The 25,847-nt window shown below is 42.0% G+C and overlaps 1 protein-coding gene across 2 annotated transcripts; it reads right to left on the bottom strand.

Moving 5' to 3' along the window:
* Window positions 1-1,442: 1,442 nt before the first annotated feature.
* fam171a1 (family with sequence similarity 171 member A1) lies at window positions 1,443-25,847 on the bottom strand. 2 transcript variants are annotated; one of them, XM_085178656.1, is made up of 9 exons: window positions 25,417-25,847; window positions 17,392-17,619; window positions 16,582-16,674; window positions 13,329-13,487; window positions 12,285-12,461; window positions 8,439-8,555; window positions 8,185-8,299; window positions 7,478-7,595; window positions 1,443-5,541 (listed from the first exon to the last, which is right to left on the bottom strand). In XM_085178656.1, exons 1-9 carry the CDS (start codon window positions 25,523-25,525, stop codon window positions 3,964-3,966), a joined length of 2,694 nt encoding a protein of 897 aa, XP_085034782.1. In that variant the 5' UTR covers window positions 25,526-25,847; the 3' UTR covers window positions 1,443-3,963. The 2 variants fall into 2 exon arrangements, with proteins under 2 accessions (XP_085034782.1, XP_085034783.1); XM_085178657.1 differs by having other exon boundaries at window positions 25,603-25,847.

Raw genomic sequence — 25,847 nt, 5'->3', positions numbered from 1 at the left:
AAGAAAATACAAAGTAAAAATAAATTGTTTGTCAGTTTCTAAACTAGATACTGGGAAATCTGCTGGACTATCAGCAAGTGTGTTCTAAATTCATAATATCAATGAGAAAAACACGTGCAAATTAGCACTTTTTGCTACTTCAACATTTTTAAACACATTTAAATTAGGTAAACAAAACCATCCTGGAAAAGAACTGATGATGTAGCAGAAGAAACAAAAAGCCTAAAGGTTACAATTAAATAAAAATACCTGTTTAAATGTACAAAAATATAACAACTCTGCGTTGCATAAGGCAGGTTTTGGACAGCAACTTCGGGGATTTGATATCATTTAGGATTATTCAGTTTTCTTATATCAAATACATATAAAAACACACAGATCCCTCTCAGTTACTTAAGTTAATCTAATTAATCCATTAATAAAAACCATCCTCAGTGAGTCTGGGACTGTTGGTGACCATGGAGGTATAACTGATATGTTTTTGTAGATATCTGACCTATCTAAAAATAAGGATGAGAAATGTTTTTGCCATTGTATGTTCTCAAGCTTTATAATGATAAGTACTACAAATAAATTTGTTTAAAAAAAAAATTACCCTCAGAAAGGACATTAATTTACGCTCAACGGCGATTTTGTTAGGTACACCCACTCTGTAATGCAAATATCTAATGGCAGCGGTTTGGTGCAATTAGGAACTGCTGAAGTTCAAGTCGAACATCAGAATAGAGAAGAAAAGTAAATCTGACACCAAGAACCACCCTGTGTGTAAACAGGCTGGTCTAGACAGGTCAATTTAACAGTTTCTTTAAAAACTGGCAATTTACTGGGATTTTTCTCCACACAACCATCTCTATAGAGTTTGCAGAGAATGGTCGAGTGAGTGGCAGCTTTCTGGATGAAGAGGCCAGGGGTCATAGCCAGATTGCTTTGAGGTGATAGCAACTCAAATAACCACTCGTTATGACCAAGATATGCAGAAGCACAGAAGCAGAAGACCACACAGTCAGCTAAAAACAAAAAACTGAGTATACAGTCCAACAATGGACAACAGAAGATTGGGAAACGTTGCCTAGCGAGTCTTGATTTCTGCTGCAACATCAGATGGTACTGACATAATTTGGAGTAAACACCACAAAAGCATCGAGCCATCCTGATTCTACGGTTCAGGCTGGTAGTGTAAAGGTGTGCGGGACATCTTCTTGGCAGCTGTTTCGAGATTCCCATCATGGATATGCAGCCACCTGAAAGCAAAAAGGGCTCCCAGCTGATTCTAGCAAGGTGTACCCAATAAAGTGGCCCACATGAATACATTTTAACTTCTATCTGGATTAGCGTATGAACAGTACTTCGTCCTCATGGTGTCCTTTAAATGCACTCCCCTAAAAACACAGTTTTTGCTCTAAGAGATAGAGGTTTAATTTTGCAAACAGATGCACACTCAGTTAATTCCAGTTTGGCTGTTTATTCAGAATAACAGGCTTCAAATATAATGCAAGCATCTGATTTACACACTCAAAGATACTGTATTGCTCATCCACCCTAAAAGGGGAGATTGCTGTGTGGGAAACTAAAAGAGAAAAGGCCATTCATAACACAAAGACACACATTATTTTGATAAGGCAGAGGTAAGGAAAGACTATACACACTCTGTAATATGGCTGCTTTGTCTATGTGAACCTTGACTGGATGCATGTTGATCAGTCAGCATCAACTCAGCCGCCACTGCAAAACACATTTCAGACAAACATTCACCCACAAAACACAAAAATAAGAAAATGCACTGAAACGACCTGCAGTGTAGTTTCACATATTCAGTGCCACACACACACATGCACACACACACACACATTAAAAAAAACAAAACAAAACATCGTTAACTGCTTACTCTGAGGGAGACTGAACTCTTGCTGATTACTGTAGAGGATTTTACGATTGCAGCAGCTGGTAGACATTTTCTGAGATGTCTGCAGTGTAGCTTGTTATACGCTAGTGCTGAAGTTTACTGCATGCTTTCTTTCACAAGCAGGAGAGAAAGTAAGGGCTGAGGTAGGAAGGAGGGGGAGGGTGGACGAAGGCAAAAGGAGGTGAGAAATAAATAAGGTAATCAGTTGCTGTAGAGTCAGGCTATTCAAAGGCACTTGGATCGTGGGTGAGTGGTTCAAATGGAGGTGAAACACAGGAAGAAAATACAGTTTGCATTTCAGGTGAAAGGTTATCGAGCGTTTGCTTTTATAGCTTGAACGTTAAGGTGGGTACGGAGGAAAAGCCCTTAACATATTTAAAAGAAAGAAAAAAAATAGCCTATTCTCAGATAAAATACTTCATGTTTGGCAATTAAAATTATAATGATTAAAATTACAAAAAAAGGCATCAAGCAGCCATATAAAAGTTATGCATAGCCTTCAAAGCAAAACATAAAAAAATACACCAGTCAGTGGTTCAACAGTTACAAAACCCTTCATACCAATATCCCTCACAACTTATTTGGGTGGCTTTAAAGTGGTATTACATCCTTACCCACCAGCATAGCGGTGTGTCACATTATCTGATTATGCTACAGAGCAGATAGTGGTTAAACCTCCTCAGTCCAGAAACTTTATCTCCCACAAAGCCTTCTGATGGGCTAGATTAAACTCTAGCAACATACCACCAACCGTTCAAAGTAAATCCCTCGAACATGGCTGCCCCGTTTTGCACAGATGTTTCATAATCTCAGACATCAGTCAGTGTGAACAAACCGGGGTTATAACCTTCAAACGAGTGTTGCTGCATGTTACTAGATTAAGCTAATGGACTGAGGCCAATATGGCTCAAGAAAGAATGTTTTTTGTAGTCTCGGATTTTCCATAAACCACCCATCGACTGCTTCTACTACAGTTCATTTATGCTTGCAAGGCTATTTATTAAAAAGGCATATATTTGTTGTGCATAAAATATCCTAATTTCGTGCCTCCAGCGTCTTTATGTCTCCCCTCAGGCAATGTGTTTGCCAAGCCTGACGAGTGGTCTGTTTATGTAGTGTTTCATGAAAAGTGAAGTACAACAGTGGTCATTAAGAGTCCAGCAGAAGTGTTCATTTCTCAACCAGATGGGCTCCCAGTGCTAAAGTATTGATTCAGTGCTATATTAAGAACAAACGGCTTCAATTTAAACACATATATCCTTCATGTTGTGGTCTGAGCAGAGGAGGAGTTGTGGTTAACGGGCAGATTTACACTCTTCCAAGTCTGTTTCAAAGCAGAGCCGACATGCACGTGTGTTTCCTGATCATTTTTCCTCCTCCTAGTACCTTTCCTTCCCCACATAGTGCCTGAAAAGATGTTGCCTCTGAAAGTGAAGTGTATTGAAAAATGCAGGAAATAAATCACAGTTGCACTCCCCAGAATGGATGCATTCAGCCACATTAGTGGACAGGATTGCCACTGAGCATGCCTCTAATGTGACTTTGTGAGTTGCTTAGCTCACTAGAAAATGCTCAAAACAGCAATAATAAGAACACAATGACACTTTAACCTCAACAACACCACTTCTGCTTGGAACAGGACACTTCATTCTTTGAGCATGAGTTGGAGGGGTGGGGTACAGCTCTCTTGGCAACACACAAATCCAGTTTTTAGCGGCAATGCTGTGCAGTGTGGTTATGCTTTTTTATCGTTGCTTTATGGCACTCATACTGAGACTCTCTCCCATGTCTGAAATGTTAAATATTTAGCGTGCTTCTCATTTCAACTTGAAGATCAGTTTTCACTGAGATTTTATGATTAAACCTTACTTAACTTTGCTCAACGTCTTGTTAACTTTGATTAATTTTTCCCAGAATGGGAAAGAGATTGTTTAATTAACGCTGATTTTTTTTAAAAAAAACAAACAAACAGCATGGCAACTTAAAAAACTTTAAACTGGTGTTCTACTTCAAACAGACTTGAAAAAATGTAAATCTTTCCTTTAATTGTCATCTGTGAATCATTTGAGGTTGAAGGCCAGCAGGGGTCGCTCCTCCCTCCTTTGCCAGGGGCTTTTCTTCTCCTCTTCTGCATCATCGTGTGCTGCGTCCTCATCCGGAGACACTGACAGCAGCGCGTGATCAGTCCTGAAAGTCACTCCCTCTGGAGTTGGCAGGGGCGGAGGAGAAGTAGGGGATGCAGAGGAAAGTGAGGGTGGCTCCTCCTGTATTTGGACTCCCTCAGCTGTTTTACCCACTGCATCCCCCTGCCCCTGATCCACTCTGTTACTCTCTCCTTTGTCTGACAAGACAGGTCCAGATTTGCTGCCCTTGTGGGTGCACTTCTCCTCCTCACAGCCTCCCACGTTCAGATCATCCACAAACACCAGCTGAGTGTAGGCCGAGGCTGGCGTCGCCCCCTTTGATCTGTCTTTCTCAATCCCCCTTTCCTCCTGCTCAGCATCTCTCCCCCTGCGCCCCGCTCTCGGCTCGTTCAGGTCCACACCCGAGTCCAGACTGGCATCGTTACAACTGCCATGCCTCCCTTGGCGGCTGCTACCTTGCTGACCTCCTGCACCTGGTGTGCTGTTGTTGTTGTTGTGGCACCCTGCCCGCTGGAGATCGATGTAGGAGTGGCGAATGTGAGCATTGGAGCGTCCATCCAGGGAGACAAACCAGGCTCGTGGGTGAGGCAGAGGCTTCCCTCCTCTCAGCTCCATTAAAGTCTTTTCAGCCAGCAAGGTGTCCTCGCTGTTTATTTCCACAAGACCTGACTCCCCAAGAGCTCCTGGGATAGACAGAGACTCTGACAGACCTGAGAGACCCTCGCCTCTACCCTGCTTTTTTGGACCTGGGTCGCAGTCAGTGGGGGTTTGCCCCAGGGGCTGCTGGGAATGTGAGGCATTGAGCTCAGCCTGGATGGTCTCTAAGTCACTCTGCTGGTCAGTCTGCAGCAGGAGCGCCTGACCAGACAGAGGGTGCTCCCCAGGCAGCCGCATGTAGTGTGCTGGGATCACAAGTGTGGGTCGCACTCGTGAGTAGCCTTCTCCTCCACTCAGCAGATCTACAGAGCCGCAGCAGAGCAGCTGGCCTGGCCGGGAGAGCAACTGGGGACTGGGCCGCTCCAGGTGGTCCACAGACCGGGACAGAAGGTGGTCAGCAGCCCTGCACTCACCTCCCTCCCCTCTGCTGGGGGAGTGCGGAGGAGATGAAGGGGAGATGCAATCAATAATGCCAACACTGCTAAGCTGTGTAGCTGACACTTGACCATGATTAGTGGATGACAACGCATCTGAAATCTGGTTGCTAGATGAACAGAAGGAGGTGTATGATTGACGGTAACCCCTCTCTGTCCCCGATGATAGAGCAGCCCTCAGTTGAAACGTCTCCACAGATTGTCGGTAGTCTCGGCTGCGAGGCGTCAGATTGCCCAGAGATGATCCGTGGTGGCTGTTGTTGCCGAGAGAGGAGCGGCTGTGTTTGTTTTGATGGATAAGGCTGTGTTGACGTTGATTGTCTTGGTGCTCATATGAGGAAGGCTTGAGCATCGGAGTGGTCATGTCAGGCTCAGTCCCTGTGGAAACAAGCTCCAGCTGCACCTGAAGGCAACAACAAAATTCAGGTGTGAGAATGTTTTTAAATACCATCACATGAAGCAAATCATAACAAACACTGTAGTTTAATTTCAAACACGTAGAGTGCTATAGTGTGAGTAATTCATGTGTTTGGTCCCATCTTGGTGTTCTTTTGTGTTAAGAAGGGTGAAGGAGGTGTGTTGTTATCCATAAAAACAGCTTTTTGATTGGTTGAAAAATCAAAATGAGGGGAAAAGCATAAACAGTGGCTGCAGCTGACAATTTTTTAACATTTTGAAACACTCAGGTTCACTTTATTACAAAGAAGTTCTTTGTTATTATGACTCCTGTCTTCTCTGCTCCAGGGGCCAAGTTAAAGGATCAACCACACAAACGCAGCTACAGCACAATGATCTCCACAGCAAAGCTCTGCACAGGACCAACAAACAACCATGCAGTGCACTTAAGGAGCACAGGTCAGCATCGATACATGTTTTCCTTCCTAGGGGCAAGCTATGAGCAAGTCAGGTATGTTGAGCCTAAAGCCAGAGCTTTCAGTTTTTACCCATCTAAATCCCCATAGCAACATGTGCTGAACCAGGTACCACTGTCTTTTTTTCCTCTTTTTTTTGTTTTAAATTGAATTCATGGGCCACATATTACTGCCTTTCCCTCCATCGACAAGCTGTAAAAATTATAAAATGATGTAGATTCTATGTTCTTCAGAGGTGTGAAAAAGTGTTTACCCCCTTCCTGATTTCCCTTTTTTGTGTTTGGCACACTTAAATGTTTTAGATCATCAAACAAATTTAAATATTAGACAAAGATGACACAAGTAAACATAAAATGTAGTTTCTAAATGAAAGAGTTGATTATGAAGTGGGAAAAAAGTCCAAGAAGTGATTGCCCCCAAAACCTAATAACTAGTTGGGCCAGTGTCAGTGTTGTTTCTCATCTGTTTCTTTAAATCATACCGTAATGTGTTACATTTTGAAATCGTTTAGCCTGCTTCACTTTGTCAGGTTCTATTTGAGCGAATTCTTAATTCAACAGGTCTTCCAGTAATCAGGCTTTTTATTGAAACTGAACTCAGCTTTCAAAATCACAGTGAATTTATGATTTAACTACAAGGACAATTACTTTTTCACACAGGACCAGACAGGTTTGGATAAATTTTCTGCATTAATCAATGAAATCATCATTTAAAAACTGCATTTTACTCGGGTTCTCTTTGTCTAATTCTAAAAAACTGTGTGATGATCTGAAACACTGGTAAATATGCAGGGGGCAAACACTTTTTCACACCACTGTATAAATGAAAACTGTTGAGTCACGCATTCCCACAGTAATTAATGAAGGTATAATAGTTAGTTTAACACTGCTGAACTACAGGTAACAGAATACAAGTTATTTGTAGGTTATTTATCCCGAGGAAACAGCGCATGTTAACCTAATATGATGTAATATCATGACTAATGTAATGCAATTTCCTCATTTTATAAGGCTATTAGACAGAATCAGTTTAAGGTTTGGCGCTCTAACATGCAGCTATTTCACATTAGAGTTCACAGAGTGGTGAAATAAATATATTTACTAAATAACTAAAGAGTAATTTTAGCAGTTTTTTCCTAATACATTAAATAAATAAATAAATAAATAAATAAATAGTGTGTCCAGCTGAGGTAGGCTACACACAATCAGTCTTTTTGTGCAGAATAACAGTGAAATAATGTATCAGACACACTGTTTTAATGTAGCGCAGACTGATCCTGAAGTAGAAAGCCTGGGTGTACAAAGACAGCAAATGCAAAGAAAGCCTGGCTATGCGAACCTAGAGAACATCCAAAATATTGAATATTTAGTAAACGACTTAGGTGCGTTTTCTATTTCCAACACCTTTAAACAGTCATTAATGTGTAAACTCCTTAAACTGTGCCATCTGATCACTGAGCAAACACACCTCATTGCTGATGAGGTTAAGGTGAGACATGGACGTGGCTTGGTCCCTCTTACTGCTGTCCAGTCCAGAGGACAGCGTGAGCTTGCGGTGAGACCCTCGTGGCTTCAAACATCGACGTCTGGGTGAACACAGACAAAGAGCACGTTTAATCTTTAAAATCTGAATAATTACACACAAATGTTTCTAATGGTGAAAAATACATCCCTGACTTTTTGTTGGAACAAGTTGAGACTGACAACAGCATTTGTGAGGGCTTATATTTACTGTGTAGCGCAGCTGCCCGGGTCCAGATTGTTTACATTTGAACAACATAAAAATTATATTACTGCCATGTGACTTACTCTGGAGAACTTTTATTAGTACAGGGCTTTGTTTTCTGGTACTGTTATCACAACTGAAGAAATAATAAACGTGTAAACCTAGGCAGACAGAAGGATGACAGATGGGGCTGGATTCAATAAAAAAGGAATGTATTCAAAAGAAGTATTGTTAATGTTCAGTTAAATGTGGCATACAAAACTCCCGCTCTTGAGATGAGATAAGCCCAAGCTGTCCTGTCAGCCTGCTAAGGTAAAATTTGGAACAATAACGGAGAAATAAATCCAAAGCAGCAGTACACATGTTCTAGAAACGGACTGAAATCCTATTCCCTAATTAATCTGGAAACTCCTGCTATAGTCTGTGTAAAGGCAAAGTGTTTCACACACCTGCAGTAGTACAGCAGGAGGCAGAGCAGACAGAGCAGGATGAGAGCCATGCCTCCCAGTATGGCCAACAGAAACACAGTGTGGTACGTGCTGATGTCCTTTGCAACCATTGGACCTGTTACAAAGACATGTGTTGAAGCACCAGAGAAAAAGCGGTTTGGTGGATTTCTGCAGTCAAGTAAACCACAGAAATGACAGAACAAAAATATGTGTTTTGTGAAGTAAATCTAATTTGTGTCTATGGATTTTCTTACCAGTGTGTAGAGACGACATAGCAGCCACCCAATACCCCAGCTGAGGAACAATGTAGGTTAGACTGAGCTGGTTTCCCTCCCTCTGCACCTGAGCCCAGCTGCTCTTTATCCAGATACCTACAGACACACAAAAAAATCACAGTATGTGGAAACAAACTTTGTAAAGATTACTCTGTGAGGACTGGCTGCAGCAACTGCTCACCTGCCTCCCCTAATTATGTAAAGACGGGGCTGGATGGAGTTAAGACAGCTAATCTCTTAATGTGTTAGGAGTAAATTATTTATGGTCAAGATCTTAGCCAAATGATAGCCATTTGGGTAAACCAGTCAATTTAATTACAGTATTTCACTCTGAAATATTTGTTCAAACATAAGAGTAAAAAGGTTTAAAAGTTGGCAGTGAGACCTATAATGTAGGGCAGGGGTGGGCAACTCCAGGCCTCGAGGGCCGGTGTCCTGCAGGTTTTAGATATGTCCTTGATCCAACACAGCTGATTACCATGGCTAAATGACCTCCTCAACATGTCCCAAAGTTCTCCAGAGGCCTGCTAATGAACTAATCATTTGATTCAGGTGTGTTGACCCAGGGTGAGATCTAAAACCTGCAGGACACAGACCCCTTGAGGCCTGGAGTTGCCCACCCGAAAAGGCAGCAGGTGGAGCTGGAGGTGGCAGAGCTGAAGCCGAAGACTGAGATTAAAAGAGTACTGTGTATTGGATCAAGGACACATCTAAAACCTGCCGGACACCGGCCCTCGAGGCCTGGAGTTCGACACCTGTGCACTGTGGTGATGCTAAAGGGAACGGCTAAAATGTGACTAAAATCAACATTTGATGATGAAGCTTTATAATGAACTGTCTAGTTAGCAGTGTATGTGTCTGGTGGCACAGATTCAAAATAATAGTTTGAAGTGCCACCTATACGCACAGCTTAATGTCTTCTACTGACTTGTGACTTTCTTTGCCCTCCCCAAAGCTGCAGATACTGTGATTAACGACTCAAACGTCTGCCCTGACCTGTTCTAGAGACGGCAGTGTTTTGGTAGTACTTAACTCTCCCACAAGGAGGCAACGTGTAGATAACAGTGTTACCCTATGAGCAGTGTACACTGAGTACAATAGCGGCTCTCCGCATAGCCAGAATGGAAAACCACTACAAAGCTAGAGGCATTGACTGATTGGCTCCCAGTAAATCTGCTTCAACAGGAAAACACTGTGTTGTGCCTTTACACTTCCGATCCTCGGGCTCTCAGGGCTAACGCGGTGAGACCTACTTTGTTTCTATGTTTATACAAAGTTATATAACATCAAGTGGTTAGGAATATGCATCAATGTTAAATAAAAGGAGGAAACAAAAGGGTAAAGAGGATATTCAAAGAGGAAAGGCAAATATACAAGAGATGCTGACGGGGGGAAACATCACAAGCAGAGGAAACGAGGGGATAAACAGGAGGAGTGGAAGGAGAGATAAGGGAACAGGCACAAGAAACAGAAGAGAAATGAGAGCGAGGCTGTGTGACTCAGCACCACACACACGATCACACACACACCACTGTGCCCAGCCCTGCCCAGATTCACCCAGGTCCCTCTCTGAATCCTTTCCACAGGGGAGTCCTCTCTGTGTGGCTGACCTGTTTCGTAGCTACAAATGACGGACCTGTTCCCACGCTTCGGTACAATACAGCACTGACAGACAGCAGGGCAGCTACTCAGACACAAGGCAAACATTTATAAAGTCAATACAGCCCATATATTACTTCTGCTTCTTGCCCATTCACACAAAGCCAACACGGCCAGCCGCAGAGAGTTGTCGGCTGATCTGAGCGAGCGGCGCTTATTTGCATCGTCAGACTCCCGACTCGCACACCCAGGTGAACATGATCTGTTTGTGAATGACATCAGTCCTCCCCATGCCTGCTTGACATCAAACAATACATGACATGTTGCCAGTTGCACAAGTGAAACAGGTTTCCCCCTCTCTCTCTCTCTGTATGTTCATGCCTCCTCCATGCGAGCACTTCATAAACAATACTAGCGTCTTTGTGAGGCTGCTATCCTCAGCCTGAAGTCTTCCACCGCAGGCACCAGATGGATTTCAAACTTCTTTTTGTCTGTTTATTATCTTCAGTTTAACACTCGCACACATTTCACCCACTAAATGCTCAGTGAAGAAACTCAATCAGGAGATGGGCCAGTCTGTTGTGTTACTTATTTGGTGGGTTGCTAAGGAACATGAGATGTAGCCTGGAGAGGGGTCCGGGAACGGCTTCTTGTTGTTGAAATACTCGCAGCTACAGGCTGTGAGAAGGATACAAGTGTGTGTGTTCATTCAGCTTTAATGAAAGCCCTTTTTATAAGCCCTGCATGTTGATACTTTGGGCGCTTTAAAACAGACTCCTGAGATCCTGAAAGTATCACGGGAGCCAATGTGGATCTGTTTTTTAATCAGTGTAACACTCTGACGTACGATTACAGTTCAGATGAAAACTGCACAGCACAGACAGGGAATAAAGTTGAACTAATGAAGGAGAAATTCAAAATACTTGCCATTCAAATGTTTTATTTTCTTTCTATCCATTCATCTGCCCATCTAGAGCTCACTAAACACGTCTAGTAGCAATCTTCAGACACTGTTTGGCCAAATAAATCAGAGCTCTAAAATGTTTATTGTGAAATGACTGTAGCACGAATGTAGTACACATATCAGGACACGTGGGAAGTACGACCTGTTTAGGATTTTAATCCAATTGTAAGATATCAGTAATAGTGATGAATTAACCAAGAAATATGCCCGGCCAGGAGTTCCCCTCAACTCCACAAGTTTCAGTATCTTTCAGTTCACGATTTTGTTTTTCAGGACTGGAAATTTATGACTTTGTTTTCCCACCCTTGCTGCTTTAATCAGTCCTTTTTCCAGCCATAGCAGACAGCTGCTTTTAGTGAAAAATTATCTGCTACAAGCACAGCAACAAACAACAGTGATAATATAATTAGGTAGAGAACAAACTGACACATTTAACAGCTGAAAACCAATGCTGTCCTCAGAAAACAGAGCTTAAAGGAGAGTTAATAATAAACAGAAGTAGACATAAGTGCACCTTCAAAATTATAATTTCATGAATGTCTACATAACATTTGCTAATACACTAGTCTTCAGATTAATAGGTGGTATGTCAATCTTATGATGTGTGTTTACAGCTTTTCCCCAAATAATTCCAGTGGGTCCTAACAGAGCTTTTTCCTGCTGATGCGAGGAAGCAGTGGGTCTGGTGAGACACTAATGTTCATGCAGAAGGAGGTTTTGTAGTGCAGACACGTCTGAGTCAACTGATGATCGAATCACTGTCTTTAAGTGGAGCCTCTCTGAGAGGAACTGGGTGTGTCACAGTGCAGGACGACTGACAACAAAGATTTAAGATCGCAGGAGTAAATCAGAGCGCTGAGAGAGATTTGAAATGTCTCTGCTGCATGAGCCAAGACCGCAGGGCTTTTAGCTATTGTTCAGTTCAAGATTTAACTGAGCACGGGCAGATTATGGATCCACAGTCCAAACTTGTGATGTGAAGAGATTAATGTGTAGCTGTATGTTGGCAATTTTTATGATCGTATGAATAATTCTATTCATCGCTCTGATACACAGCCACAAATTATGACCTGGCTGCACCATGTGAGCATGCACGTGGTTTGTGTTAGTGCTTGTAATGTGCTCTTTTCACAAATAATTACGACACATCAGCTAGGGCAGGTCTCATATAAACAGAAGTAAAGCCTTCAGAGTTAAAAACTTCCTGAACTTAAATGTAGAAAGTCAGAAAAGCTTACGTGTGAGTTTCTGTTAATACATACCTAAGCGCGGGTCAAATCTCCAAGTAGGGAGGTGATCATTTTCCTTCAGGCCACTGTCAGGTGGGAGGGGCACAGAGAAGGTGATTGGCCCAGTCACCTGCAGCTCCACTCCATTGCCGGCCAACAGGTGAACAGAGATGGCTGCGACAGGAGTCAACTCGAGCGTCTTCTCCGTGCCTGTGAGAGTGCAAACACGAGGACGTGAGAGAGGAAAATGAAGGGAAAAGGAAAGGAAGCGGGAGTAAGGTGCGCAGGAGAGGAAACGGAGAAAGGAGCAGACAGCGGGGGAGGTAACATAAAACAGCTCAGATAAAGGAGGGCTGTCAGAGGAAGACAGACAGGAAAGAAAACAAGCAAAAGACAGGAAAGAAGGAAACGGGGTGGAGGGCGGAAAAAAACTTGAAGACTGAGGATGGAAAGTGTCACAAAACCCCCTCGAGGAAGAAGGTACGCTCTGTCGGGGGAGACAGCTTTGAAGGGGTATTCAAGTCACATGAAAAAAAAGGGGTCACACACAAAAAACGTACCAGTCTGTTGCATGGTTTTAAGGATTATGATGTTGACGTATCAGCTCATATTTTTTTTATAAACAAATACATTTATGAGATCGTTGTTTATCATTTTTCTGGCTGTGTTGTGAACTTGTCAAAAACATTGCCAGAGTCTGTCTTCTGGATGTTATGATAAGACCATTTCTAATTATCCATATTTTTGTATTATGTTAAAAAATAAGCCTTGTTTGCACATATCGATGAACATGTTTGTCATTGCTCGTATTATAGGCCAGTGTAGTCCATGCAATGTCAAGATGTGGATAAGAGTGTGGGCACGTGGGCTGTGTTAGAGCAGAGAGAAAACACACGCACACACAAACACACACGGGTTATTGTGTTTCAGGAGGTCAGATAGAGAGGGTAATGTTTTTCTGATGAGCTGCTCCTGCTACTCTTCACGCCTCACAGTCTCTCAGCACATTTTTCCTCGGTCCTGTTTCTATGAAGGTGTCTTTAACTATATGCTCTGACCTGTCAGTCTAACCTTTACCTGTGCCGTTGCCACTGAGCATCTCCAGGTGGGGAAAGTGCTGGATGTGTGAGGGGGAGCTTGCCACGGTGAGCAGCGCGGTCAGGTTGGCGTACGATGTGTTGGGAGGAAGACTGAGAGCTCTGTGCAGGAAACTAACCCTGGGCTGGACTCTTAAACCTGTAACACAGAAAATGAAACTGAGTTGTCATTTAAAATGTTATTGAAATACGTCCGAGTATTTCAGTTGGATAATTGACACAGACTTTAACATAAAATAATAATAATAGTAACAATAATAATGTGGAGAAAGTGGGAATGACATCTAAAATTCCACGGAATTCATCAAATTTATACAAGACAATGGCAATTAATTCAGTTAGTATATAGCGTATAAGTATAGAATATATAAGGTATAGGATATATTCAGTCTCCCTATTAAACACTATGGAGCAATGTGAGCTTAAAACCTTGAAATCACCTGACCTCAAGAGTCCATCATGCACACTGATGTTTGTTTGAACATGCTTTACAAGGCAGCTTTATACTCCTAGTGCCTTCTTATAAATTCAGACATCAAATTAAGCTTAATGGAGGCAGCTCTAGATCAATAACGCCCTGGTCGACTTTCTCTCCTGGCCAACGTGATTTTCTTTTCTGATATTTTGCAATGAATTGTTTCTTTTTGATTTGTCATCATGGCTGCCTGGCATCTAGTTTCAACAAATCAACAAATTATAGATTAGAAACAATAAACGGAAAAACAAAAAGCATGTAGTGGAATTCAGCAAGGTGATGTCATTGTGGTCCAACTGTGCCGAGTGCACATTCTTGAGCAGTGAGACATGGATCAAGCTGTACACGAGTGTTCGCTGTGTTTGGGTTTCTCCTTGCGCTCAACATGATTTTTGGGCGTGCAGTATGAGCGACACTTTCACATTTCAGACTAAAGCTCGTCCTAAAAATTCAGGTGTGAATGTTATTTCCTGTCTGCGGTTCTGTTTTTCAGAGAGGAAATGAGCCTGTTGCTGTTCTTTGTGTGCCCCCTTCCTTGACTCTTTTTGTGTTTTTCCCTCCACTTTTTTCTCACCTCATCTGTTCCTCCTTCTGTTGGACACTGCTCGACCCATCCCCCCCTTCTCTCCCACTCTCTCCGCCCACAACTTCCCAATGAATACCACATTCCCTTCCTCCTCTTCTCCTTTCCCCCTCTTTTATTATCCCTCCCTCTGCCACACGCCCGGGTTCATCACTCCCCTGGGTGTCCAAGTTCACAGCATCATGAAAGATTGTGCAGGACAGGGGGCTGGACTGTGCCCGGCTCAGCCACGTGCTACGGGCAGTGTGTTTTCAAGAGGTTCATATGTTAATGGAGCCTGTATATTTATGTGAGAAATCTATATTAGTCAGACAACACAGCTGACAAGTTAAATTACTCCCCTGTCGGCCAGAGACACACAAAAGAGTCGACAGACAAAGAGACCAAACTGATTTGCCTGAATGAAAAAGCCTTATCTAATGTAATTACACCCAAACAAAGAAGCGGAATAACAAAGACACGCTTGTGATTTATGTCTATATGGTGTGTTTTCTTTATATCAGGTATTAGATATTTTCCTGATAACAGGCCATTTAATATAAAATAGCATTTTTTTATTAGGAGTGTATTAAATATGTTTAAAAAACAACAACAAACACTTGTCGCCAATGACAAAAATGACAAAATATGACATCACAACTTGAGTTCTCTTACAAATACTCAAACACTGAGGTTATTGTACTCTGTCCTAGATACTTACTCTGGCTGGTATGATCTTAGCCTTTAGTAACACTATGATGAATCTTAAGAGTCATTTTTGACCAGGGTATGTAGTTCAGTGAGGACATTAAACAAATATGTAGCATTGCTTTCGGGGAATATCTCTAAATTTAGAAACATCCTGTCTCCCAGTCATACTGAAAATATCATGTATTTATTACTTCTAGGCTGGACTATATTATTATCAGGATGTCGTCCCCCCCCCAGAAAAGCCTTCAGTTGATCCAAAAGGCAGCAGTGAGAGTACTGACCGGGACTAGAAACAAGGAGCACATTTATCCCATATTGGCTTCTCTTCATTGGCTCCCTTAATCAAATTTAAGATCCTTCTTCTCCTCCAAATAAAATCTTGAATAATCAGGCCTGATCATATCTTAAAGATCTCACAGTACCTAATTATCCTAACAGCACATCCCTCTCAGACTGCAGTCTTACTTGTGGTTCTCAGGGTACTTAAAAGTAGAATGGGAGGCAGAACCTTCAGCTTTCAGGCTCCCAGTTTGGATTCTGGTGACAGACACCCTCTCTACTTTTAGGGTAAAGCTTAAAAGTTTCCTTTTTTATAAGTCTTATATTTAGGGCTGGATCAGGTGACCTTGAATGCTCCCTTAGTTATGTTGCAGTAGGTCTAGGCTGCTGGGGATTTCCCATGATGCACTAAGTATTTCTTCTTCACTCCTCTTTTTTACTTTCTGAGTGTTTAAACACTACTACTGTTATTTAGTCATTATTAATTATTAAACTCTGGCTCTCTTACACAGTGTATCTTTTGTCCCGTCTTCCTCACCTCACCTACTAATAGTAAATAAGTTTAGAGGGAACCAGAGCCTGGAACGCCCACAAGCAAATAGCGTTCAGCTTCAAAGTAATGCACAAAGCGTGAATCGCTTCCAGTAGGGACGCAGCTTTATGTGTTGCTAACAGGGAAATTGCAGTGTTTCCTCTAATGGAGCAACTATGTACCACAAAGAATAATGCTTGGTTGAGTGATGTTTCTTCTTTAGTTTTTCTTTATTTTTAAAATTTTTATTTATTAGTCATGACAAATGCGGATACAGCAAATATCAGGTGATGATATCCACCTGCCGGTTGGGCTCTAAATGCAATAACAAGGTGGTGCAGCCACCCAGTAATACCAAGAACCACTTGGCAGCAGGTTTGGGAATACAGTTTCCCACAGTGACCTGTAGTTGCCATGGAGTCTGTGACCGGTCACCAGTGTGACCGAGGCCTTATAAACATTATGACTGAGTCATTTCCTATGTGTGTGTGTGTGCGCAGAGATAGTGCCAATATGTCTGCCCAAGGTGTGATGGACCAAAATGTTATAATCTTTCTATTTCAATGAAATAATTCTATTTAAAAGTCTGATTTTCCTTTAAAAACAATAAACTGTATACACACACACAAACACACACACTTGCATACAAACACACACACAGACAGTGTGTTCACCTTGTAATCCTGGAACAATCTCAACAACATCTTCGTACACCATCAGAGTTGCAGCTCTTTCTGGCAGCAGGTCCAGGCTGATAGATGAAAATACTAGAGGAGAAATAAAAACACACACACAGTGTATAGGAATAACTTCACTATGAGATCAGAAACAAGCTCTAATCTACCACTTTACTAATCACTCTGAAACACAAGTCATTAAATCATCTTTATGCATTTTTAATAGTCCTGCTTTCATCCTGTCTGCTGTGCAGGACCGCAGCCTGACCCAGCAAACTGCACTTCTTTGCTCTTCCTTCCTTTTTTCCCCTCACTCGCCCATTGTTCAGAGCTGGTAAGCGTGATAATCCAATTGGCCCCCGTTCCGTTGGCTCATAATAAGCCCCTTCCCACACACACACACACACTCCGGGCTCCTGGGAGGTATTTTGCGTGAGTGTGTGTTAGTGAAAGGGAAGCTTAAGCAGCCCCCTTGCTGGGTTTTGGCATCTAAAGCTATAAATTAGTAATGGAGCACTCCACTCATTAGCTCACACACCTGGCACAAAAATTGTACTTTTTTTTCTTCACACATATAAAAACATAAAAACAATAATCCGTTAATGCCACAGTTTAGTGAGACACTGTTCTTGTTAATCTGGTTACTTCTCAAAATATATGTACAAGTTCTCTCTCTCTCTCTCTCTCTCACACACACACACACACACACACACACACACACACACACACACACACACACACACACACACACACACACACACACACACACACACACACACACACACACACACACACACACACACACACCAGGTAATCTGGAGGGAGTCCAGGGCACAGAGTTAGGCACATATCCCTGTTTAGTTGCGGTGACAACAAGCGGTGTCCCAAGGCGATAGGGAAAACGCAGGTAAATGTTGCCGTCGGCTGATGAGGTTTCCGTTGTTAAAGAAGTACGATTGGCAAAAAGCTGTACGGTGGCTCCAACCAGGGGCTGGTGAGTGCTGGCATCGCTCAGGTGAACCTTCAGAGTCACATCTGTGAAGACAAGAGTTCATTATTTGTAACAGCTGTAAGATGTCAAGTCTCCGTGAACAGTGATTGATAAACATACAAAAAAACCCCACAAGGCCTCTATGATTACAGCCACCTAAAATGCCATCGTCTTAGCTATTTTCAGCGTCAGTGCCAGGCTTTTGGCTTACAAATCCAAATCCCAGCCAGTCACACAGTGATGGCTGTCTGACCATTTCCTGGACAACCGCCAGTGCCACTTCCCCTCTAAACAATGGGCCATTTCCCTCTCTCAAAGAAGCCTTGGAGCTGAAAGGGGGAAAAAAAAACAACTGCACATACAAACACCTTCTCCGACGGAGACGAAAAATAATTAAAACGTTAAAAGACAAACGTTGTGTCCCGAAAATTGCCTATGGAGTAATAAAAATGTTCCATTAGCATTAACACTGGTATTAATAAATCTTGGACTCTATTACGTTCTGTATACACTATCACGTTTCAGGTAAGCCCTGATGTATTGCACAACTAATTGGCTTGTGAATATCACTGCTGCAATGTATGCCCTGAAACTTTATCATAAAAAGTAATAATGATTTTTCTCTATTATTTGGGGTGGGGGTGGGGGGGGGGGGGGAGTATCCACCTTCTATCGTCCATTAGCCTGAGTCATTCAGGACCACAAAAACTAGCCTTGTTTTCAAAATATAGCAAACAATAAACAAGCCATGACCAGAGTGCTCTCAGGTTTAAATGCAGCTCTTTTCCATCAAATGAGCTCTGTATAGTCTAGCCACCCAACCCATATTTCCACAAACTTTGAGCTGAACCACACTAATCAAGGTTGCACAATAAAATAAAGTCAACAGAATATGACACCTCCACTGATGTCATTATGGTTCAGACTTCAGATCAGGAAAAACCTGCTTTCTTCAGGACCGGTCTATTTTTATTTTTCTTGAAATACTCCGAAAGAGTTTAATGAGGTCGACATTAACAACCAACCAACCACTACCCATCAGGCTGTGCTTGAGATGGGTGCGTGATTTTTTTAATTTCCTGATATACCCTTCATTATCAGATATTATTTAAACAGTGAATCTTTACATATACCCATGCTTCTCAAACTGCAGGATGTAGGTGAACAACCATGTAAAAAATATGAAGGGAGATTTAGGAAATTAATGGGTATACAAATTTACTTTGAGGAAAACAAACACGGCGCATATGTTTAAGCAAAAATAAACTATGTATCATTGTTTGTTGTTAATGATTGATAAAAATAGCAGGGTGTGTGAGGCATGACCTTCTACAGGCTTCAGAACTGGAGCATTCCACATAAAGTTTGAGACGCAGCGACACATACGGTCACGTCAAGTGAACTAAAGGAAGGTGCGATGTTAAATTTCCAAAGTGATTTTGAAATCAATATGCGGCACATCTATCTGATATCACACACTTCTTGCAGCAGTCACACTGTGACACACTCAGATTGTCTTTCACTGCAGAAACCCTACATCCGCTGTCATATCTCCAAAGACATCCCTCTATTTCACTCTACTATTGCCTTAATTGAGAATTTCAACCTTAAGCTAACCTGCAGATCTTAAAGGAGGGAAGTCAAACACTCTGACAAACAAATGTTAAAATTTAATCTTCACATTCCAGAGTCATCATAAAAAACTTGGTAGAGAGCACTATAATTCACAGCCACAAAACCCCACACCGTCCCCATCTTTGCACACATGACAATTTGCGTCCTGTTTGGTCACAGGCTGACCAACGGTGGCCTTTATATTGTGGCTGAAAGGTTTTCCCCCCACCACTCCCCCTACCATTACCAAAACATGCCCACCTTCCCCCCATTCTCACTGAATTTTGTCTTAATGTTTCCTTTAAACCTCACCCGCAGCGACACACACGGTAACACATACATGGCTTGACAAATCCCCCTCCCCCCACCGAGGGATCCTCTGGTCAGCGGGAAACCACTCTGACAATGTGTAGGAGAGAGTTCAGCCCGAGTGCACGCTCCACCTAAAAAAAAACCAAGCTCTGCACCAAATTATAACTTGGGAAGGGAGGAAGTTACAGGCTGCTTAGTACAAGAAAAGATCTGGCTGAGCAACACATAATTATCCACAGGTGTAAAGATCCACTTCATTCCTGGGATTTCTTTTTTTAAACATTTGGACTGCGTCAGCAGAGAATTGGGAAACAGGCAGACTGGATTTCCCCATGACGGAAACCCTCCACTGCTTTCTCGAGTGTACTGGAGAGCTCTTGACTTCACTTCCTGTCCCACTCCCCCTGATATGCTGTTACGGGTACCAGCTGTGCTCGCTTAAAAAAAAAAAAAAAAAAATCCCCTGGGAGACTTCAAGACTGACACACGCACACAAATGTAGTCCCCTCCCAGTCCTCGTCCAATAAATCAGTACAGAGGTGACATCATTGTTAAACAAGCTAAAAGTCTCCTCTGAGCACCCTGAGGGATGGCCAATACCCCCAATTCTCCAGCTAAACCTCCATAGCTGTTTCTCCCTATTTGTGTGTGCACTGAGCACCATATGGAGAATAAAGGCTTCAAAGAGTTTCCCCTTGACCAGCACTGCCATCTCAGACCAATTATCCCCAGCTCAGCAGCAAAAGCAGCAGGATAGCTGTGTGTACGTGAATGTGCTTGGATGCAAGAGATGCAACCAAGAGGTAAACAACAAGGAAGAGAGAATGAGTGTGCCTGATTTTTTTCCTTCCTTCTAGTTTGAATTACGTTTGGGAGAGAGCGATCATTTCAGCCTTATGAAACTGAGGTGTGATAAATGAGGAATGGGTAGCACGGCTGGCCTCCACTGGGCGTGTGAGATGGTTTGGTGTTCTTCCAAGCAGAGCTTAGTTAAGCAGAAGCTTTCTGCACACGTGGTTTGGTTAAGTGAAGATATTTAATATGACAGCAGAAGGCATGCAAGCACTCAGTGCGCGTTGTAATCAGCACTTTGTTACGAGCTACGCCAGTTTAAAGTGATGTCATTATAAAAACTTGCAAAACATTCAGCTCGTGAATCTTCCAAAATCAGAGCCACACCAACTTTGTTAACTGTGTTCATTTTACTGTAAACTGACCTTTATTTCAGATGGTCAGAAATAACAAGAAAACAGGGTAAAACAGCTTTTTTGGCCTTTACGTCATGTGAATCAGTCTAATAACTGCTATCCCACCAAAGTCCTGTGTTGATATATGAAAACAACCCTGCAGCTGTTTGGTTTCCTATGTCTTCATCAACTAACAGGTAGGGAACAAATTAAAACGAGTGTTCTTTGTTCTGCCATCTTTGGGCCCATGTTAGTAAGCAAGTTCAACACACAGATATCAGGATGTTTTTGCAATCTGGCTAAACTATAAAAGGGATTTTAATCTGATGTGGACAAGAACGCCTTAAAGCTAGTCCTGGAACAGTCCTGGTATTTATAAACTCAGAGCCAAGCACTTCAATTTGTCACTTGGACTCAAGCGGACTTCAAAAACTCATAAATCCAGTAACTATAACTCAACTTTATGCCCAATAACTTTTTTTGACAAGATGCCAACTGAACAAGTCAACCCAGATCTTCCTAAATCTAGCTATGATCATTTTTATTGGCTACCATCAGACCGACAACACGTGATTGCAGATATATTTTGAAGCACGTGTTTTTAGCACAAGACTAGCACCTAACTTGTGTCTAGTTAGCTCAAAATTGTGTTGGGCACTTGAAGTAAGAACAGTAAGGCCATTCAATTAAACACTTTGTAAACCAATTGGAGCCTGATTGTCTACAAAACTGCTTAAGCTTTATGCATTTTTTGTTGTGCTACACAGGACAGTTTAATCTCCTCTGCTAAAGAGACTGTGGCAATAGCTCCAAACCTAGTCCTTGTATCAGATCATTTTTAGAGAATGCTCTTTTTGTTTGTTTATTAAGCTACTAAACACCGATCCATGAATCCTTCAAGCATAAAAAGGCAACTTCCTCAGGCAACCAGTGCTGTGTCAACACCTAATGGAAATGTGGCAAAGAACCAATTTTTAAATTATATTTTAGGCACTTTGTTACTAGCAACCTGTCTCAAAAACATATTATGTTCCATTTTTGTAGCTGAATCTATGCAAAAATACCAAAGATAACACACTTTGACAGACAAACTTATTTTTGCACTAATTTGAGGAAACTGGCCATGTGGAGGACAAAAGAACTGTTAAACCAAAACAAAAAAACAACAGCAAGAGAAACAGTATCTAAAGTGGAGTCTTTGAGCTGACACAGGGTCTGAGAAATGCATCTGACCCTTTAGCTTATCCATCTACTTTTCTTTACTGAAGCTAGACTGAAATAACCAATGACAGGTCTGAAGGAGGAATCCAAATATGACATTTTTTGGTTAAAATTGTCAACAATATGGTAGAGGTACAACAGTGAGTGTCTACAGGCCTCTGTAAAACATGGTGGAGACCATCATGGTTTCAGGCTGCATTTCAGCCAGTAAGGTTGGAGATCTTGTCAAAACTGATGGAATTATGAATAATTATGAGTATCACCAAATTTGCATCCACCATGCAGTACCATCTGGAAATGGTCCGACTGACAACAGCTTCCCATTTCAACATGAAAATGATCCCAAGCATGCTTCCAGTGCAGTAAAAGGAAACCTGGATAGAAAAAACACACTACGAGTCCTGGATTGGACTCCCCAGAGCCCAGACCTCAATATTACTGAAGCAGTGTGGGATCATGTTGACTGTGAATGGAACAAAAGGAAGCCAACATCCAAAAAGGAGCTTTCAATGTCTTTCAAGAAGCCTGGAGAACTATTCCTAAATACTACTTACAGACACTACAAGAAAGCTGATCTAAAAAGGTTCAGGCAGCAATAAAGAATAAAGGTGGTCATGCCAAATATTGACTTTCAAGCTCGTTAAAATTGTACAAACTCTGTTTTTGCCTCATACACTGCATTCCCATCTATGTTTGCACATATTTCCATAAATCACTGCACCCATTTCTCCTTTTTATTGCTAAATGTAAAGATATGAGGGGTGGTTCAAAACTCTTGCACACGTTGTAAGCAAAGAAACCAGCTATCAGTAGATTCAGCCTGCTATTTTCTCTAAACTGGATTAAAAGTAAGATTAGGTAGTGATTGTCAATCCCATTAACTCAGCAGGGGACAAAGCAACTGCGTTACATCATGGTTGAGAGGGGTAAATGGGCCCGCTTTATTTTACTTCAGTAAATATATAGGTCAAATACTGTACTCTGTACTACTGCAATACTCCTCTGTGGCCAAGCAGGTCATTCATCCTGTCTGTAAATGCAGTGTGTTCTCATGACCTCCCTGAAGCAGGCTGATGTTAACACTCACGCCAGCATCTCGTGATTAAAATCAAGCTTGGCTAGCTGGTGACAATATGATTTGATTGGTGTATTTCCTGGCAGCCCTTGTCCAGCTTCAGCAAATGTTTGTCTGTTTCAGATGCAACGCCATGCCTATTAAGGGCAGCAGTAATGTGAGTGAGATCTATATCTGCGGGTAGATCGTCTGTCTGGCTCCACTCATCCATACTTGCTGGACAGTGTAGGAGAAATTCTCAGCATCGACCTGAACGCACCCCCCCGGGAACAAGCGAAGGTCAATCTGAGGCGAAATGAAAACCAGAGGAAGAGAGAAAGAAAAGGGAAAGGAACAAGAGTGCAGATAGAGGCTGGGATTGACTTCAAAGTGCCCCAATCTTGTGAGTTTTCAAAACATCTACGCCCTGTTTTTACCTCAAACAAGAGCTGCTTGTTGTGATAATAAACGAGCCATTTTCATGCCTGATCACAAACCTTAAACCTAGACTAGGTTAGAATCTCCCAAGCTATAATAACAGTTATAAAACATCAGGAAATAATCATGATTTAAAGGAAAACCAGAGCCCAGCATTGCACTTTTCCAACTCTGATTTACAGTGACAGTTTCTGTATGTTTACATTTGCACTCCTGGTGTAGTGAAAGAACCGCATGTAGGCCACCCCCTATTAAAAAAGAAAAACCTAAGCGAACACAGACGACTGATGTTTGTGTGCTTGTGCAGTGAGAGATAAAAGCGATGGATTAAACAGATGTGGCTCCACATTAGTAGCTCGTATGACAAGGTAGCTTTGAAGTCAGAGACTGAATGAGAAGCCAGCAGATTGCTGTGATTTATAATTGCTTTGGAACTTTGCTGCTGTGGTAAAAGGATGCTGTTTGACACACTGAGGAGCGTGTCTCTTGAAAAGTTTTCTGTACAGATCTAACTGAAGGGAAATTAACGTGCACGTTCCCCTGTTTTTCTTTCTTTCTTTCTTTTTTTAACAGAAGGCGCTAATGTGATTTCACTTTGCCCTTAATATTTGTAATACTGTTGCAATGCTGTGGTCAGATTTTGAATGTAAACTGTGAGCTTTTAATGATTTTTTTGAACTGCTACTTTTTCTTAGGGGAATCATGTCAAACATATTATACCTACATATTATACGACTTAAAAACAACAAGAACTGGGTGCACAAGTTTGAATCTGTGGTTGAATGTAGCCCCCTGTGTTATTCGCTAATAACACACAGGGCCAAAGCCAAAAACACTCTGTTTTTATGAGACAAAGAGAACCTGCATATTGTTAGTGGAAAACCTACAATAGCATTAATTGCTTTTCCTCACATTCATCAAAAAAACTGATAGCTAATTTTCTGTCACTCTACTAATTGGATCACTTATGCCATTTAGTACATTTTATGCTAGATTTTACATGGTTTGTTTACAGTAAATGCTGCATCTACACTGTGCAAACGGGCCCTTCTTACGTCAGACATCCTCACAACGTTTACTACAGTCTGTTTTATACACACTAAGCAGCCATTATGAATTTGAGAAAACATTTGATTAGTTGCCAGCTGATTGAGGAAGTGTAACTAGTAATATCAATTAAGTCATTTCTTTTTAAAAAATAATCTTTATTAACACAACAAAAACGATACGCAAGCACAAAACAGCTATAATCTAGCGATGAGATATTGTTATTCAGAAATTTACATTTTTAGCACATATTAATATTAAAGTGCCCAACTGTTGATGAGAAAACGTGAGTGGACTCGTTTTCATTCCCTTTTAAGGCATTTCAGTTACGAACATAATCTGCATACTTATCATGGTTCAAAAGTACTACAATCCCGAGCTCAAATACAAGATTTACTTGAACAATATATAACCTCTAGGTACTGATATACTTGCAACAGGACCCCTGAGTAAGGTCGATGGTTGCAGACTCTGTGACGCGAACCACGACCCTTACATGTAAGGAACACAGACACACAGCTGTCTTCTTCCAAAAATGCCATGTTACCTTTTGAAAAAAAAAAAGCACGTAAATCAGGTTTGTTATGATATACAGACAGACACAAACACTTGGTTAAAAGCGACTTTACTAAACGCAGCAGTGTTTTAAATGATAAATCACAGCAGCTGGACAACATGAGGGCACGTCTCCGACCATTAACAAAGTATTTTTTTCTTTATTTAAACCCCACAAATCTCATATAAAACGACCTGAAATGGTTTTAACCCCTTAAACACAGCACCGTGCTTATAATTAAGCATCTGCAGCGCTGCACAGACGGAGAAGTTTTCGCTCTCCGTTAGCTTACTCGCTAACGTTAGCCAAGTTTAGATCACATCAGCATCCGAGCTGCTAGCGGCACCGTTTGGCCTCCACAACAATCAACGAGCCGCTTTCTCTGGCAAAACACCTCGCACGGACTTCTTACCTTGTGTAGCCGTGTGCTCCTGTAATGTTTTGGTCGCAGCTTTGGAGAAAAGGTATCCGAAAAGGCAGAGTAAAATCGCGGCGGTCCTGCTCCGGTCCACAGCCCGCATCGTTGCAGATGTGTTTAACAACGCAAACGGCTCGAAGAACAAAGTGGAAATCAAACCAGTGTCTGCTAAAAACTCACTGTTCCCCCACGACACCGCTTATCCCACAAACCAAGCGGCTCTCCATGTTCAGCAGCTTCAGCAGCCACAATTTTCCGCCTGTAAAGCTGCCTTTCTCCTGCCCCGCTGTGCATCCCCCTTTCGGTCGCCTTTTTTCTTTTTTTCTCATCGATGGGTCAGGGTGGAAGACGGCCCCATTCCTCTGAGCCACATGCCCCAGAACGGCACCAACAGGCGGCTTCTCCCACACACAGCACCACCACCG

Source organism: Neolamprologus multifasciatus, chromosome 11 (genome assembly GCF_963576455.1).
Source record: "Neolamprologus multifasciatus chromosome 11, fNeoMul1.2, whole genome shotgun sequence".
In the NCBI taxonomy this organism is placed as follows: Eukaryota; Metazoa; Chordata; class Actinopteri; order Cichliformes; family Cichlidae; genus Neolamprologus; species Neolamprologus multifasciatus.
The sequence above is the reverse complement of the archived record's forward strand: the minus strand, read 5'-3'. Positions and strand labels throughout refer to the sequence as shown.